We start from the raw sequence: 18,353 nt of genomic DNA, 5'->3' as shown, positions 1-18,353 counted from the left end.
CAGAGTTCACATCTTTAGACATTTTTTAAAATACCTTCCCTGCCCCTCCCTCCCAGCCCTACCTATTGAATCTAACTCTCTAGGAATAAAACCTAGGAACCAAACCTAAGTCTGGGAACCTCTGATGTAAATGAAGTGGGAGAGAAATGTAAGGAGGTGGACAAGGTTACTTAGTCTGGCTTGTTTTTAATTTCCTTTGAAGCATTTCCTAAGGCTGTTTTCCTTCTCATCTGATTCTGACCACCCTCAACCATCAGAGAATAGGGACTTGAATATTCTGGGTAACAGAATATTGCCCTTACGTAACATGACCTGAAACAGACGTAAATAAAGACAAACCTTTCCATAAGTTGTTATGGATTAGAAACCTTTATGTTTAGGATGGGGTGAAAGTGGTGTAAAAGTAAACAGGTATCTTCATTTATTGTATAATTGCTTATGGACTCTGAAGGAATATAGTTTAAAAAAAATATGGCCCTTCCTAGGAGCTTTCACCTTATTTAGAGACAGAATATAGACATTCATTAATCAGCAGACAATGTATGTACAAAGCAGTTTATCCACAAGACTCCATTCTAAAGCATGAGTCACACTTAGTATGCATAGGTCCTTCAATTTCTTGAATCAGCTTAGTTTTCGGCTCTCATTTCACAAGAATCATTCTCTTCCCTCAGAAATACTGCATTCTAGGCAGATGGAAGTCCTTGTCATTCCTAGAATAAGCCATGTCTCTTCTAAACATATTCTGCCTTGCTCTTCTTTCTGTGCCCACTGAACTTCTACTCATCCTTCACAAACCAATTCAAATAACATCTGCATAAAGCCTTCCCCAAGTATCCCTAGTTAGACATTTCCTGCTTCTGTCCTTTTGTGGTGCTTCATATCATCTCTGTTTACTATTTGTAGTAACACTATTTTGACTGGTTCTGTGCATGTGTGTTCTTTGAGGATAAGGCTGTCTCGTGTTTCTTGGTACAATGAAACTAATTTTTAAGCAGAAAACAGCATTAAATAATAAGTATATTTAAAAGGAAAAGATTTATAAGATAATGCCATTGTGTTCAGTTCTGGTGCATCTGTTTTGTGCACATGTGTATGTATTTCTGTTGAGCTGCTTCCTAGGAGTAGAACTACAGGATAATAAGATATGCATATGTCCTTTTTCAGTAGATAATGCCAGTTTTCCTAGTGTATCAGTATTTTTTCTAGTTGCTCCAAGTCTTTGTTAATACATGATATTATCAATATTTTAGATTTTTAGCTATTCTGAGGTGTGTGTTCTAATTTGCATTTGCCTGATAAATATTCATTGGTCATTTGGATATCTTCTTTTGTAAATTGCTTAGTCTAGTCTCGTGACCATTTTTTAATGTGTTTTTATTTTGCTTATTGACTTTTAAGAGTTCTTTATGTATGAGTCCTTTATTGGACATATATTTGCAGACATCTTTTCAGTGCTAAGGCTTACCTTTTCTTTCTCTTACTGGCACTTTTTGATGAGGTGAAGTTCTTCACTTTAATATAGTTCAATTTGTCAATCTTTTCCTTTATGGTTAATGCTTTTTGCACATGTGTAACAAAAGACATGTTCACAAATGTTTTTAACAGCTTTATTCATATCAGCCAAAAACTGGAAGCAACCCAAAAATCCATCACAATAGAATGAATAATTATGTTGTGACATATTCATACAGTGGGACACTATTCAGCAATAAAAATGAATGAACTGCTGCTAAATGTAACAGTGCCCGAACCTCAGAAATATAATTAAATACATATATGTAATTCTATTTATATACTCTAGAAACAAAAATTTCAGTTGAACTAGATAATGAAACCCAAAAGGTAATCATAGTATAGCAATATTGTGAAATAAAGGCCAGTTTTCTTCTCTACATAACCTAAGACAGATGTAGGAACTCCCTATTTATTCTTTTTTATTTTATTTTATTTTATTTATTTATTTATTTATTTTTGAGATGGGAGTCTCGCTCTGTAGCCCAAGCTGGAGTGCAGTGGCACGATCTCGGCTCACTGCAACCTCCGCCTCCCAGGTTCAAGTGATCCTCCTGCCTCAGCCCCACTAGTAGCTGGAGTTACAGGCACGTGCCACTATGCCTGGCTAATTTTTGTATTTTTAGTAGAGACGGGGTTGCCATGTTGTCCAGGCTGGTCTCGAACTTCTGACCTCAGGTGATCCACCCGCCTCAGCCTCCCAAAGTGCTGGGATTACAGGTGTGAGCCATGGCACCCGGCCTCCCTATCTATTCCAAAAGATATGTTTCTTATACTATTAAGTCCTTAAGTGGGAAGTAACCATTGTGATATCTTTAAAGCTGATACATAATTTATGAAAAAGTTTTCCAAACTTTTTAAAATTATAAAATAGTTGAATCAATATAAGTTTAAAGTAAGTCATTTTATGAAATTTTGAAAAATATGACAGGAAAAAGTCACCCATAATACTATCATCATAACACAGTACTACTGACACTTTTTTCCAGTCCAATCTTTTTTTATACATAGATTTTTGTACCAAGATATAGTAGCCAAATATATGTGTATTATTTATATCCTGCAGTATATGAATACTATATCAGAAGCATCCAAATATTTTCCCCATGGAATAGTTAGCTCGTGTGATTTCCAAGTAGTCCCAGTCATTCTAATTATTTCTTCTTTCTTCATTCTCTCAAAGTCACACTGAATTCATAGAGTTTAAAGAAGCAGCATTTTTTTCTACGTTGTTTCAGGTGAAAGTGTAAAATATATTTCCTCTAACTTTGGTTTCCATTCTTAGTTTACAGCTGACCTTGACCAGTTTGATCAGTTACTGCCCACGCTGGAGAAGGCAGCACAGTTGCCAGGCTTATGTGAGACAGACAGGATGGATGGTGCGGTCACCAGTGTAACCATCAAATCGGAGATCCTGCCAGCTTCACTTCAGTCCGCCACTGCCAGACCCACTTCCAGGCTAAATAGTATGTTCTGGGGACAACACCTCATTTTAAACGTTTAGTGATAATGTGGATTAGCATTTTGTCTCTCACTAGTATTACACAGATCCTTTGCTTAAGAGTGAAATATCTTTTTATTAATGCCACTATAAATAATAAAAGTTATATTTAGGCATGTGAACATCATTCATCATGTGTATTTTAAATTATGACCTCTACCCTTTTATAATTAATGTTAAGGTGAGCAATTGATGTTAAGGAGAACAATTTTGTCGTCTCACCCAAAACACCCCATAACAGGACTTTCAGAAATACAGTATTGGGTCAGATTGTTTCCAGATATCTTCCTTGAAAACTAATCCTGTGAGTTGCAGAAATAAAAGATTCTGTACTAAAATACACTGGGCAAATGCTACATGTTCCATACGTTTCGTATTGATGTTTTAATGCCTATTAGCAGTTTTGAGAAGCCTTGTATTAAAGAATGTAGTTTAGATTTCTTTTACCTAACATTTCCCAAACTTTCCTGATTATGGAATTTCTTTTCTCAAGTAATACATGTTATACCACAGAATGAGTTTTCCATGAAGTTGCTTAGGAGACAACTGTGTTAAAATATGTTATCGTTCTAACCCAAGTTAGCATTTTCCTAGTTGAGAGACACTTTGATAGTTTAATACATTAAATTTATGAAGATAAGGCTGTCAGATTTTTTTGCCCATCACATTTTGATGTTGAAAAAACCAGTGGTAAGAATTCCATTGTATGACCTTGAAACTAAAGGAAACTAATCAGCTCACTTTCAAAATTAGTCTGGATTTTCAACCTTAGTTCTATCCCTTTTCTGATGGTATCATATATGGGACTTCAGTTATTTGAGTCCAACTGGAACTTTTAACTGTCATGACCCAATTACTGATAGTTTGCCAGGATTTCAGACAGCTGCAAAGAATAATCTTGAATCCATCTGTGACATTTTTGGAGGCAGTATTTTAGCTGACCAGAGTATTAGAGGAAGAGTCAGAAGCCTAGATTCAAATCTCACATTCTCCAGTCATTAACAGTCTTACCTCAAGGACGTGCATTTTTTGAACCTTATTCTGTTTATCTGCAATATAAGAATTAGATTAAATGATTTTGAAAGTTTCTTCTAATTGAAGCAGTGAGGCTCTAGACTGGAATGTCAGTCACAATTGAGGAAACAGTAAGATGCAAGGCTGAAAAGAGATAAAATGAAAGTCTGCATATTGATTGGTTTGGAGGTCTTTATCTCCTTCCCCATCCAATATGGGAGACTGGAAGAATTTTCTCAGGGGACATTGAATGGGCGGAAAGATGTCTGGATGTGAGTATATAAGTACAAAAGCCATTCTCCTATCTCATCATCCAACAATGAAGGCTCCCAGAAGAGACAAGCCTGGCACTCAGCCCTCCCAGTCCATGTTTAAGAACACTGACTGAACAGACACAGTCAAGAATCATCAGTACTTGGAGGAAACTCTGCAACTTGAAAGGGAGAAAAAGAAATAAACAGAAAAAGTATGCAGTGGAAATATATAATGAATGCATAAACCAAAAAAGAAAAAAACTACTAGAAATTTTAGAAAGATAAAAATGTATTACCCCTGAAAATATGGAAAGGGAAAAAAAGGGACAAAGAACAGAAAAAACTCTTGGAAATTAGGTATCCAACTTTTTTTTTTAATGAGGGAAATGTAAGATGATACAGCTGAGAAAAGCTTCCAGAAAGAACAAAAAGATGCTCCCAGAAAGACAAATGGGAAGTAGGGAAGAAAAAGTTCAGGAAATTACAAGGTCCACCTCAGAGGGCCAATAATGATTAAGAATTACACAAACAGGCCAGGTGCGGTGGCTCACGCCTGTAATCGTGCACTTTGGGAGGCTGAGGCAAGCGGATCACCTGAGGTCAGGAGTTCAAGACCAGCTTGATCAACATGGTGAAACCCTGTCTCTACCAAAAATATACAAAAATTAGCTGGGCGTGGTGGCAGGCACCTGTAATCCCAGCTACTTGGGAGGCTGAGGCAGGAGAATCACCTGAACCCAGGAGGCAGAGGTTGCAGTCAGCTGAGATCGTGCCATTGCACTCCAGCCTGGGCGACAAGAGCAAAACTCTATCTCAAAAAGAATTAATTAATTAATTAATTTTAATAATTTAATTTAATTTAAAAAAATAAAAGAATTACACAAACAAGGGTGGGAAACATCAAAAAAAATAAGAGAATTTTCTGCAACTAACTAAAGGACTTGATTCCCCAGATTACAGTGTTTCAACAAGTACCCAACACAAATGGAAAAAAAAAGTACTTGTACCAAAGCTTGTCATCATATCACTCTGGAACATGAGAGATAAAGAAAAGATTCTAAAACCTTTCAGAGAGAAGTTAATTCCATACAGTGAATCAGGAATTTTCAAAGGTAATATTGGAACTAGAAGACATTTATGATTTGAGAAAGAGGACTTCTACTTTCAACTATGACAGCAATGATTGGCACTGGTCTAGTCCTCCCACTATAAATAACGGGAAAAAGAGCAAATACATTAAACAATTCTTGTAAGCCAATAGATAATAGGCAGTATGAGACTGTGATCTCTCTGAGAAGGAAGCAAGTCAGGTGAGCTCTACAATCATCTCAGCTTTTTTCTTGGAGATGTTTACCAAACCAAGTACAGGTAGGAGGAACCCAAAATAAGCACGGATATTTTACTAAACTCAGAAAATAGTGATAGGAGTTCAGTGACAGTGGGGCAGCTAGAACTTGCTGAACAAAGTACCCGAGAAGAGAAGGATATGTAGAAAATAGCAACAAAAATCTGAATCAGGGTTCTTTTAAATCCTTGGCTGAATACTACACTGTGCATGTATTCAACGATACTCCATCAGGTGGGGCAAAGAACAGTTTGTGAAGGAAGAACAACTATCAGGAAGGAGTGAGCTGAACAACTACCAGAACTCACACAAGATTGGAAGATAATCAAGTCCTGACCAATCAGAGTCGGTAGACCTTCCTGAACATCTGGGACATTTAGTGGAAAATGGTCTCATTTTAAGAGTGGATTTACCCTAGACCTGCTTTGACATCTTAAAAACAAACCTCAAAAGGATCAAGCTTATGTACAAGTAAATTAACTGTCTGAAAGAACACTATTCAATAGTTTTTAAAGAAGACACCAAAATTCAGACATTCAACAGCATTATATTCATAATTTCCAACATATAATAAAAAAAATTAAGACACATGATGTAGCAAGAAACTGTGACCCATACCCAAACAAAGTCAGTTAATAGATCCAGAAATGACAGAGATGATAGAAGTAATAGAAAAAGACTTGAAAATAGCTATTCTAAATATGTTGAAGAACTTAAAGGACAACATGAACATAATGAGGGAAGAGATACAAACTACAAAAAAAAAGAGCCAAATAGAGCTGGTAGAGCTGAAAAATACAGTATTTAAAATGAAAAATTTGTTGGAGGAGCCTACCAGCAGATTAGACACTGCAGAAAAAAAAGAGCAATAAACATGACATAGTATTAGAAACTACTCAAATTAGAGGAGAAAAAGAATACCACAAAAGTACTGAAGACCTCAGTCACCTGTGGAACAATACAAAGCAGTCTAGTATACACATAATATATAAATAATACATAATTATTGAAGAAGGGGGAGCAGGTGAAATTTTTGAAAAAACAGCCAAAATATTTACAAATTTGTGGAAATTTATAAACCTACAAATCCAAGAGTTTAATGAATCCCAAGCAAAATAAACACAAAGAAAACTGCTATAAGCCATGTCATAATCAAATTGCTGAAACAAAAATCTTAAAACCAATCAAAGAAAAATGACACATTATGTCAGATAAACAAGAAAAAACTTTCTATACTTAGTATCAATACTTTCAAAATGACACAGAGATGAAAAAAGATAGAAAATGATATAAGATGAACAAAGATAAGAAAACAACTTTCTGTATCCAGTATCATTCAGAAATGCAGGTGAAATAAAGATGTTTTCAAACAAACCACCCTGAGAAAATTTGTCACCAGCAGATTACACTATTGTTCAAGCTAAAATAAAATGAATCCAGATGGAAACTCTAAGCTACAGAAAATAATAAGAGAGCCAGATAAGTAAAGGTATGAATAAATGGAAAATTCTTTTTTCTCATTTGTTAGTTTCTTTAAATGAAAAATAACTGTTTAAAGCAAAAATAATAACAGTGAATTATATATGTAATATGTAGAAGAAAAATGTATGACAGTAATAGTACCACAAATGGGGTAGAATAAATGAGACAATACTCTTTTCTATAAAATAGTATAATATTTGAGGCTAGAGGCTAAAGTTAAAAATGCATTTTGTTAACAGAAAAATATTCTATAAGTGTCCTGCATGTAGAAAATCCTAAAGAAGTGAGAGGAAAAGCTACTTGAACTAAATGAACTTAGCAAAGTCACAATATGTGTACTCAGTATTTTAAAAAATCAATTGTATTTCTGTATATCGGTTACATACAATTGGATAATGACATAGAAAAAGCAATTTACAAAATACATAAAATATTAAGACATAAATTTTAGATGGAATAACGTGCATTACTCTACACTGAAAACTACTTTGCTGAGAGAAATTAGAGGGGGCCAAATAAATGCAGAGGGATACCATTTTCATGGATTGTAAGACACAATTTTGTCAAGATATCAATTATTCCAAAATCAACCCATGTAAATTTAACGTAATCCCAATAACAATCCCAGCAGGCGGCTGGGCGCAGTGGCTCACACCTGTAATCCCAGCACTTTGGGAGGCCGAGGCAGGCGGATCACAAGGTCAGGAGATCGAGACCATCCTGGTTAACATGGTGAAACCCCATCTCTACTAAAAAAATACAAAAAATTAGCCGGGCGTGGTGGCAGGTGCTTGTAGTCCCAGCTACTTGGGAGGCTGAGGCAGGAGAATGGTGTGAACCCAGGAGGCGGAGATTGCAGTGAGCCGAGATTGCGCCACTGCACTCCAGCCTGGGTGACAGAGTGAGACTCCGTCTCAAAAAAAAAAAAAAAAAAAATCTGAGCAGGCATTTTAGTAAAATTTGACAAGCTTTTTCTAAAGTGTATATGAGAATGCAAAGGTCCTGAAATAACAAAAACCACTTAAAAAAAAAAAAAACTTGGGAGTATTTATACTGCTTGATTTTAATACTTCTATAAAGCACCAGTCATCAAGATGGTGTGGTTTTGGAATAAAAATACACATATAGATCAATGCAAAATAATGGAGAGTCCAGAAACAGACCCACATTTATATGGCGAATTGACATTCAACAAAGACACCAAGGTAATTAAACAAAGAATAGTCATTTCAATACATGGTGATATAACAACTGAACATCTATGTAGAAAAAAATGAACCTCAACCTCTCTCCTCATCCCATACACAAAAAAATGAACTTATTTTGAGTCGATCATAGGCTTACATATAAAAGTTAAAACTATAAAGCTTTTCAACAAAAAAAATGTCATTGAGATAGACACATTTTTGATAGGACACAAAAAGTGCTAATCATGAAAGAAAAAGATTGATACATTAGACTTCGTTAAATGTTAAATCTTCTGCTCTTTAAAGACCACCTCTTGAAAGAAAATGAATCAATCAATAACCTTTCAAAACAGAAATCACTAGGCTAAACCCAGATGGGTTCACTTGTAATTCTACCAAACATTTAAGGAAGAAATTATATTCTCTCTAATCTCTTCCAAAAAATAGAAGCAAAGAAAATATTTCCTAACTCATATTGTAAAACACATATCTGATATAAAGGAGTGATACCCAAAATAAACAAAGAACTCTTAAAATGAAACAATGAGAAAACAAGCAACTCAATTTAAAAATGGGCAAAAGATCTGAACAGACACCTCACCAAAGAAGATATACAGATGGTAAATAAGCATATGAAATGATGCCCAACTCATATGTCATTAGAAAATTGCAAATTAAAACAACAATATGCTGGCGAGGATGTAGAGCAACAGGAACTCTCGTTGCTGGTGAGAATACAAAATGGTACAGCCACTTTGGAAGACATTTTGGCAGTTTCTTACAAAACTAAACATACTCTTACCATATGATCCAGCAATCACACTCCTTGATATTTACCCAAATGAGTTGAAAACTTATGTTCACACAAAAACCTGCACATGAATGTTTATGGCAGCTTTATCCATAATTGCCAAAACTTGGAAGCGATCAAGCCATGAAAAGACATTGCTGAGAAGAAGCCAATCTGAAAAGGCTACACATCCTGTATAATTCCAGCCGTATTCTGGAAAAGGCAAAGCTGTGGAGACAGTCAAAAGATCAGGAGTTGCCAGGGGTTTGTTGTCAGTGGTTGCCAAAGGCAAGGATGAATAAGGAGAACACAGGGGATTTTATGTGATAAGTATCATACCTAAAAATCCCCTGTGTTCATATCATGTATAAATAAATGTACATAGACATATACACGTATATATATAAATCATGTGTATGCAATGACATGTATCTATCCTGTCATTCTGTATTGGTCAAAATATCAAAATCCACAGAATGTACAACACAAAGAGTGAACTCTAATGTAAACTGTGGACTTTAGTTAATACTAATGTGTCAATATTGGCTTATCAGTTCTAACAAATGTACCGCACTAATGCAATAGTAGGAAAAACTGTCCAATCTAAATACTGGGCAAAGGATTTTAAAATATATTTCACAAAGGAAGATATGAAAATGGCAAATCAGCATGTGAAAAGATGGTTAATATCTTTTTTTTTTTTTTTTGAGTCTCTCTATTGCCTAGGCTGGAGTGCAATGGCATGATTGTCGCTTGCTGCAACCTCTGCCTCTCAAGTTCAAGCAATTATCGTGCCTCAGCCTTCCAAGTAGCTGGGATTACAGGTGTGTGCCACTATGCCTGGATAATTTTTTTGTATTTTCAGTAGAGATGGGGTTTCTCCATTTTGGCCAGGCTGGTCTAGAACTTCTGGCCTCAAGTGATCCACCCGCCTTGGCTTCCCAAAGTGCCAGGATTACAGATGTGACCCACTGCTCCCGGCCAAGATACTTAACATCTTTAATCATCAAGGAAATGCAAATTAAAACTACAGTGCAATACCACTGCATACCCATTAGAATGCCCAAAATTTTAAAAACTGACCATACCAAGTGATGGCAAGTGATGGCAAGGGTGTGGAACAATTTGAACTTTTACATTGCTAATGGCATGTAAAGTGGTATAGCAAATTTGGAACATTGTTCAGCAGTTTCTCATAAAGTTAATCATACATTTACCATGTAACCCAACAGTTCAACTTTTAGGTATTTAACCAAGAGAAATGAAAGTCCATGTCCATAAAGATACTTGACTACAAATATCCATACAGTTTTATTCAAAATAGCCCCAAACTGGGTGGGCGCGGTGGCTCACACCTGTAATCCCAACATTTTGGGAGGCTGAGGCAGGCAGATCACTTGAGGTCAGGAGTTCAAGACCAGTCTGGCCAACATGGTGAAACTCCATCTCTACTAAAAAAAATACAAAACTAGGCTAACATGGTGAAACCCCATCTCTACTAAAAATACAAAAAAAAAAAAAAAATCAGCCGGGCGGCTACTTGGGAGGCTGAGGCAGGAGAATGGCCTGAACCCGGGAGGCGGAGCTGGCAGTGAGCCGAGATCGCGCCACTGCACTCCAGCCTGGGCGACAGAATGAGACTCCGTCTCAAAAAAAAAAAAAAAAGCCAGGTGTGGTGGCGGGCGCCTGTAATCACAGCTTCTAGGGAGGCTGAGGCACGAAAATCACTTGAACCTGGGAGGTGGAAGTTGCAGTTAGCCGAGATCGCACCACTGCATTCCAGCCTGTACTACAAAGTGAGACTCTGTCCCAAAAAAAAAAAAAAAAAAAACCCAAACCGGAACAAACTAAATGTCTGTCAACAAGTAAATGGTGTATTCATAAAATGAAACACTGCTCAGCAATGAAAAGGAAGGAACTATAATACTATTACATAGGATGAATTACTCTTGGAAACATGCTAAGTGAAAAAAGCCATATATATTCAGATTTTTTTTAAGCTCTCAAACAGGCAAAACTAATCTGTAGTAATAGAAGTCTGATCATTGTTTGCCTGAGTTAGGAAGATTGATAGCCAAAGAACATGAAGGAAATTTTAGAGGTGATAGAAATATTCTGTTTTCTTGATTTGAGTGGAAAGTCCTGGGTTTATACCTTTCTCAAAATTTGTTGAACTGTACAAAATTTGTTGAACTTAAAATGGGTGCATTTTATTATATGTAAATTATACATCAATGAAGTTTAGTTTAGAAATATCTGAGAGTAGAATGATTTCCAGCCAATAACTAATTATCACATTTCTGGTAGTTGTAAAGATAGAATAAAGCATTTTCAGATATAAAAGACCTCAGATTTTATCTGCTTGATATATTCACCTTTTCTAGCAAAGGTCCTGGAAGATGTCCTTAAACAGGGGAAAACCAAAAGAGACAAAACCAAAAGAGATGGAGGAAGCAAAGGATCTGAAAGGAAGCCCAGGAATGACAGCTGATCCACAAGATTAGGGAACAACCAGTGCATATTGAACCGGGGGCCTGGCGAATCCTCTAGAAAGGAGGCCTCCAGAGAAGAAATGAATTGATCTCCTTGAGTTTATAGAAAATATTATTGATAGATTTATGTCAGAATGTTGAAACATCTGATAAATTCTAGAACCGCTGACAAATGAAAACATAAGAAAATTATTAACTCCAGAAAAAAGAAAGTATGGCACAAGAGAGGAGGTTCGAACAAAGTGCACAATTTGACTTAGCAGTGAGCAATATTTGCATAATCATAATCAAAATATTAGCTTTTGATTTTATAAAAAACTATGATCTCTGTTAGGGAATTGGGAACCAGGATGGTAGTAAGAGAGGTACATGTGGAAGAACTAAGACCTCATTTATAATGAGGGGAAGTCAGTAAATCTAAAATGGAGACATCAAGAAATAGCAATATATGCATATTTAGAAATAAATAGGCAATGCCAAAGAAAACAGTTTTCAGAGTTGCAGATGGTTGCCTCTATTGAGAAGGAGGTAACTAAGTGACTGGAAGGGGTGAGGCAAGAAACTGCTTTATTTATTATGGGCCTCTTGGTTCTGACTTATAAAATTATGTGTGTGTGTTAACTTGATAAAAACTAGAGTTAATAGAAATAGTATCTGCTAGCTTTGCAAGTTGTGAAAGTGGGGTGTTTTCTGTCATAGTCTGTGTTGAGGCAAATAGCTTTTTTCTCCCTTGAGGCTTCCCCTCCGGAGTACAGCTCCATAAGTGAAAGTATGTAAATAGGCCAGAATCTGTTTCACCTCGTGCTGATATGTTCGCAAAGGCCAAGAGCATAGAGGGGAAGATACCAAGGTAGATATGGGGGAGGGCAGTAGATGCAGACAACCAGTCTACAATGTGTAGATATAGACAGGAAAGAAAAAAGAATTCAGAGACCATAAGGCTAAGGAAACAAGTTGGGTGTGAAAAAGGAAAAAAGAATTAAGGATTGCAGAAGGAAAAAGAAAGAAAAAAGATGGGAACAAAAATATGATAGCGTATAAAGAGAAGAAGAAAAGAATCACTTCTAATTCTCTGCCCCACTCTTACCTCTAAATTGTCCATCACTACTGTCTACTAGAACCAGAGTCTATTATTGATTGGCCCACATCTTAAGTTTGTGCCCGCCCAGGAAAATCAAGCACCTTTCCTTACTTTAGTCTTCAATCTTAGCTGCACTGTGTCACGTACAAATATCTTGCATAGGATAGTTTAATTATCATCCTCCTTCACCACCTGAGATACACAGTTAGAAGTAATGGCTCTATCCCCCATGACACTTATCTTTTTCTCTTATACTTTTCTTTTCCTTGCCATTTTGCACTGTATTCTGAGAAAATCTCTGAGCTCAACTTTCCAGATCAAAACTAAATCTTCAGCTATGTCCATCCTGCCCTTCAGTCCATCTATTGAGATCATTTCATCATAGCTATAATTTTAAGATTTCTAAACATTCTTTTTCTTAGGAGTCTATTACTTTTTATGGATGCAATAGACTTTTTAATCTGTATGATGATATTTATTGTAATTTGGGGTTCACTCATTTTCTATACTAACTCTTTTTTCTTCAACATTACTTTCTTCATTAAAGTTGCTTTCTTCCTCCTGTTGACTTTTCTTGAATGTTTGGTAAATTTTGACTGTCTCTCCATATATATTGAAAAAGATCTAGAATTTTAAAATACTGGTAGCTAGTGTATTTCTTTAGCTAAAGTGAGAAGCCCTTTTCCCCTGGCAGTGAATGTAGATTCTGATTATAGAAGCCCTACTTCTCAGTTGTTGTGAGGAATAGGCCTTGGAGGTGGGGAAACCCCTTGTGGCAGCCCTAGCACCCCCTTTGGGAGATTCCCTGGGCAGAACTCCCATTTTGAGTCATATGCTCACAATTGTAATCCCATGGACAGGTGCCAGAGTCAGCTGCACTCAGAGCAATGGCCTGGCAGCAGCTGTTCAGCCATCCATAATTACCCAGCAATTGCCCATGGCCTGTTCCTTTATTTGCTCAAATGACCACTGAGCCTGGAGTTGTTCTGGTGTTCTGGGAAAATTCCTCTCTTTGGAAAATCTCTTTCTCCTGCTGCAAGTGTTTTAGTTTAGTTGAAATTTCACAATCAGTCTGTTTCCATTTGTATTTTGTCTTTCAGAAATTCTTCATTGTTTTAGTCTGCTGCCATGAAAATTTCTTCTGCCTTTCCTTCAGCTGTAGATTTGTGTTTCCCTTTTTTCTTTCTTGAGTTATTTCAGTGGTGTTTTTAAAGAGAAAATAAAATATAAGTGATAAATCTGCCACATTGAACCACAAGTCTCCTTGGGTTCATTTACAAATGAGAAAACAAAGGTCCAGAGAAAAGGGAGACACATAAACACACACAGACAAAAACTTCCCCAAAGTAGTATTTGTAGAAGAAACCAGGATTTAAATCTCAATCCACCTGGTTTCAAAACATGTTGTGTGTATGCACACACACACACCCAAGCAGTGTGGCCAAGTGATTTAAGTAATTTTGTTAGAAATGTTCTACCAGGGCACATCCAGGTAAATACTGCTTTTTCAATGGAGATAGCTTTTATGAGGGTATTGTTGATCAGAATGTGTACAGCATGCCTGTTTGTCAGTACCTTCAAAACCTTTGCTGTGTCCTTTTGACTATCTTCAAATCCCTATTCTTTGAGGGTAGATTTCACTTTTGAAAATTTCCAGTCATGTGGAACCAAATACGTTGATCTAAAAAGAATAATGCTGTTTTTTTTAAATCAAAAACTAAAAATAAGTGTACCTATGAGGAAACTTATTTTCTTGAAGGACATGTGGACTGGTTGAGATAGTTCCTGAAGAATTCCAAAAATATTTAAGCATTGACATCACTGGAATAAGTGAATGACCGTGTGAGGCAGTTGTTTTTGTGTTCTGTGAACATAAACATTCTGGGATAATTTTTTTTTAATCTTATTAATTCACAGTACATCAAAAACATTGTATAACTATAAAAATCACTATTTTCGTATGCAACATTTTCAGTACCTAAAAAGATCCATTTTTCAGCCTGGGCAACATGGTGAAAAATGGGCAACATGGGCAAAAAATACAAAAATTAGCCAGGCATGGTGGTATGCACCTGTAGTCCCAGCTACTTGGGGAGCTGAGACAGGAGGATCACTTGAACCCAAGGAGGTGGAGGTTGCAGTGAGCCGAGATCATGCCACTACACTCCAGCCTGGGCGACAGTGAGACCCTGTCTCCAAAACAAAAAAAAAAAAAAATCCTTTGAAGTTACATTTCATGGTTTTTGTATATTTGTTTATTTATTTTTAGTGATTAAGATATTCACGGTTCAACATTCAAAAAAGTTTTTAAAATATATAGTGAAAAATATCTTTCCTAGCAGTATCGTTTTTTCTGTACCTTCAAAAATTACGTACATAGACTTCCCTTTTTAAAATACAAATAGTGTCATACTATACACATTAGCTGTTCTGTATCTTAGTCACTTTTTCACTTAATGTTCTATGGATGTCATTCTGTATCAGTGCATAAAGAGCATCTTTATTCTTTTTTTATAGCTGTACAGCTTCTTACCGTTGTACCAGAATTTACTTAACCAATAGCCTGATAGGCATCTTTTGCTATTACAGAGCTGTAATGAATAATCTTATGTAGAGATAATTTACCACATGTGACAGTATATCTGAGATACAAGTTCTGAATAGAATTGCTGGGTCAAAAGATAGATATTGCCAAATAGTCCTTTCCAGCAGTTGTTTCAGCTTACACCCTAACTGATAATGTTTCCATTTCTGCATATCCTTGCCAATACATTGAATTATGTACTTTCTCATTTTTGCCCATCTGATGGTTTTATTTTTTTAGGTATCTCAATGTCATTTTAATCTATATTTATTTTATTGTGAATTAGATCATATTTTAATGATTTTATAATATTCATTTATGTTCATATTCTCTACCTATTGTCTTACTGGGTTTTTATCCTATTGATTTATAGAATTTTTTATATGTTAGAAAAATGAGTTCTTTGTCTACATCATGTTTTGAAAAAAATAAAACACTGTAACTGCTGTGCAGTTACTGCCAAATGTAACACAAAACTAAACCAGAAACTTCCTTAACAACAGCTGAAGAAAATTAACTGTGAATATCAAAATCAGTAGATACTAAATCAACTGTTAGAAGAGTAGAATGTGCAAAAGCCACCCTCATGGTTAAGAAAATGCTTTCTACTTGGTGTACAGAAATTTTTTTTCTATATCCTAATCTTGGAAGTGACAGAAATTTTTAAATTATTTCTTAATATAAGGGGGGCTTTTTGTTTGTTTTTTGTTTTGTTTTGTTTTGTTTGCTGGGTTCAGTGTCCCTTTTAGCTATATTTTAAATGGAGGAAGTATGATGTTGAGCCCTTTGCAAAGATGATAACGAATGTTAATAGCTTGATGAGGGCATCCCTAGGGCTTGTTTTCTGCCCCTACTTCAGCTGCCTGTTTCCAGCAGAAATGACTGTATTGTCCTGTTACATGTATACTTACTCATGTTTGTGTCACAGAAATGACCAAAAATATTTCATTTATTCTCTGGACAAAGAGAGAGAGCCTGTGTATTTCCTAGAAGAAATACGTGAAGCATACCTTCACATTTTTTACAGAAGGCAGTTTCTAAAGGAAGTCGCAAAAGGTTGAAATGACTTTCAGAATAAAAACCAACTTCTTTTAAGCATGCAGTCTATCCAAACAAAACTTTTTTTTGACTTAAAATTTTATTAGTATGGGGATTTTTTTGTTTGTTTTTGTTTGCTTAGTCACCAAACTCAGCATATGAATCTTATTTTGAAAATATTTTATCCAACTTATTTTCTTAACATTTTTTTCAAGACTAGTAAAATTAGATACTGTGTCCTATTACTGAGTCAAATAAACTATCTTGTAAAACTTAGTATTGCTAGTAGACAGTGGACAGCCATGTAAATTTTCTTAGACTTTTAAATTAATTAATTTTGGTTATAATAATTAAGATTAGATTTCTTGAAATAAGATTGAGGAATTAACATGTAGGCAGAGCCAATGGGACAGTTTTAGATAATCTTTGACCAACTTTCTGATTTAAATAATGACAGAAAGTAAGTGATTATTTCCCATTTTTTTTGTTGTTTTATTTTGTTGTGTTTTTCAGAATCCTACAGAATTTGATTTCTATATCATTTGTCATGATAGAGATGAGGTTAATCGAAAGCTATAATTATATACATTTAAAAGTAAATGTGTTTAACTTTTATTTCTCAGTTATACTAAATATCGAATATATTCACTTAGAAGTGAGCCTTGCATGTATTATGTAGTTAATAATGTTCAGTAACTAGCATTAAGTACATTTTGGGAAGCATCCTTAAATCTACTTATTCTTCATTCATTCGAATGAGAAATTCTACCTCAATAAGCTTTCCCTTAAAACTCCGAGGCTGTTTTAGTTTTTAAAAAAAGATTCTATTTGGGCTACTATAACAAAATACCACTGACTAGGTGGCTTAAACAACAAAAATTTATTTTCTCACAATTCTGGAAGCCTAAAGTAGTTTTGGTTTCTTCTGAGGCTTCTTTCCTTGGCTTGGAGATGGCCCTCTTCTCTCTGGGTCAGGTTATCCCTCTGTCTGTATTATTTTTCTCCTGAACTCCTCTTCTTGGAAAGACACTAGTCGTATTGGATTAGGGCCCACTGTAAAGACCCATTTTGTCTTAGTTACCTTTTTAAAGGCCCTGTCTCCAAATATAGTCACATTCTGAGATACCAGGGGTTAGGACTTCAGCATATTAATTTGGAGGGGGGTACAATTCAGCCCGTAACAATGATCAATTAATATATATTCATTTTAGAAATTTCAAATAACCATCACAGAAAGAAAAGCAGCCTTTAATCTCACTACCTAAAGTGGACCTAAAGTGTGCGTGTGTGTGTGTGTGTGTGTGTGTGTGTGCGCGCGCGTGTGTGTGTGTGATCCCAGAATTTTTTTATATTAATATATATGAAATAGTTTATAAAAACAGAGTCATCCTGAAAATAATGTTTTGGAATATGTTTTCTTTTTTCATTTAACAGCACATTGTCAATATCTATGCCATAATTCATTAATCAGCCCCTAAGTTTCTGGAATTTAGGTTATTTATAAATTTTTTTCTAGTATAAATAGTACAGAGATGATCATAAAGCTTTCCAAAAAAGCGTTACAGAAAAACGTTCTAAAATGCATATACTATTTTCTTCAGTTACAAAACATAATTCAACTTCTTTTTTCATTTGGGCCATCATTATAAGTCTCAGTTCTTGTACTGTTATTGTACAGCTATGTTCTAAGATTAGCAACTGTAGAGCTGTGTTCATTTGCTACATGGCCTCAGATTCTAGTTTCTGTTCCTGCCTCTGATAGAATGTATTTTATCTTTTGCTCACCACTCTTATTTCATGGTGATGACACTGTGTTACTTATAGCATATTCCAATATGTGACTGAAAAGCAGATAACCAAAATTGTTAAATTTATCCTTAAGATAAATAATTTCTGACAAAGTCCTGAGTGATTCTGGATAACAGTAACCTATGTACAAACTTTAATATCAGATTTTCCTTGATTCATAAATCTTTTTTCACTTTCTCATTTACTTTTTTATTATGTGGTCACACTAGATAGTTTAAATTGCTGAATAAGTGACCTTTGTATCATTGAAGTAATATTTTA

At 35.4% G+C, this 18,353-nt stretch overlaps 1 protein-coding gene across 4 annotated transcripts in view; it reads left to right on the top strand.

The window, feature by feature from the left end:
- Nucleotides 1–18,353, top strand: part of NCOA1 (nuclear receptor coactivator 1) — a 277,974-nt gene that overhangs the window by 215,563 nt on the left and 44,058 nt on the right. For all 4 annotated transcript variants that reach the window (XM_063696019.1, XM_055377552.2, XM_063696021.1 and 1 more), the window contains exon 13: nt 2,801–2,981. In XM_063696019.1, the coding sequence (XP_063552089.1) occupies nt 2,801–2,981 (181 nt within the window). The remainder of the gene's footprint in view (nt 1–2,800; nt 2,982–18,353) is intronic.

This window comes from Gorilla gorilla, chromosome 12 (assembly GCF_029281585.2).
Source record: "Gorilla gorilla gorilla isolate KB3781 chromosome 12, NHGRI_mGorGor1-v2.1_pri, whole genome shotgun sequence".
NCBI lineage: Eukaryota > Metazoa > Chordata > Mammalia > Primates > Hominidae > Gorilla > Gorilla gorilla.
The sequence above is the reverse complement of the archived record's forward strand: the minus strand, read 5'-3'. Positions and strand labels throughout refer to the sequence as shown.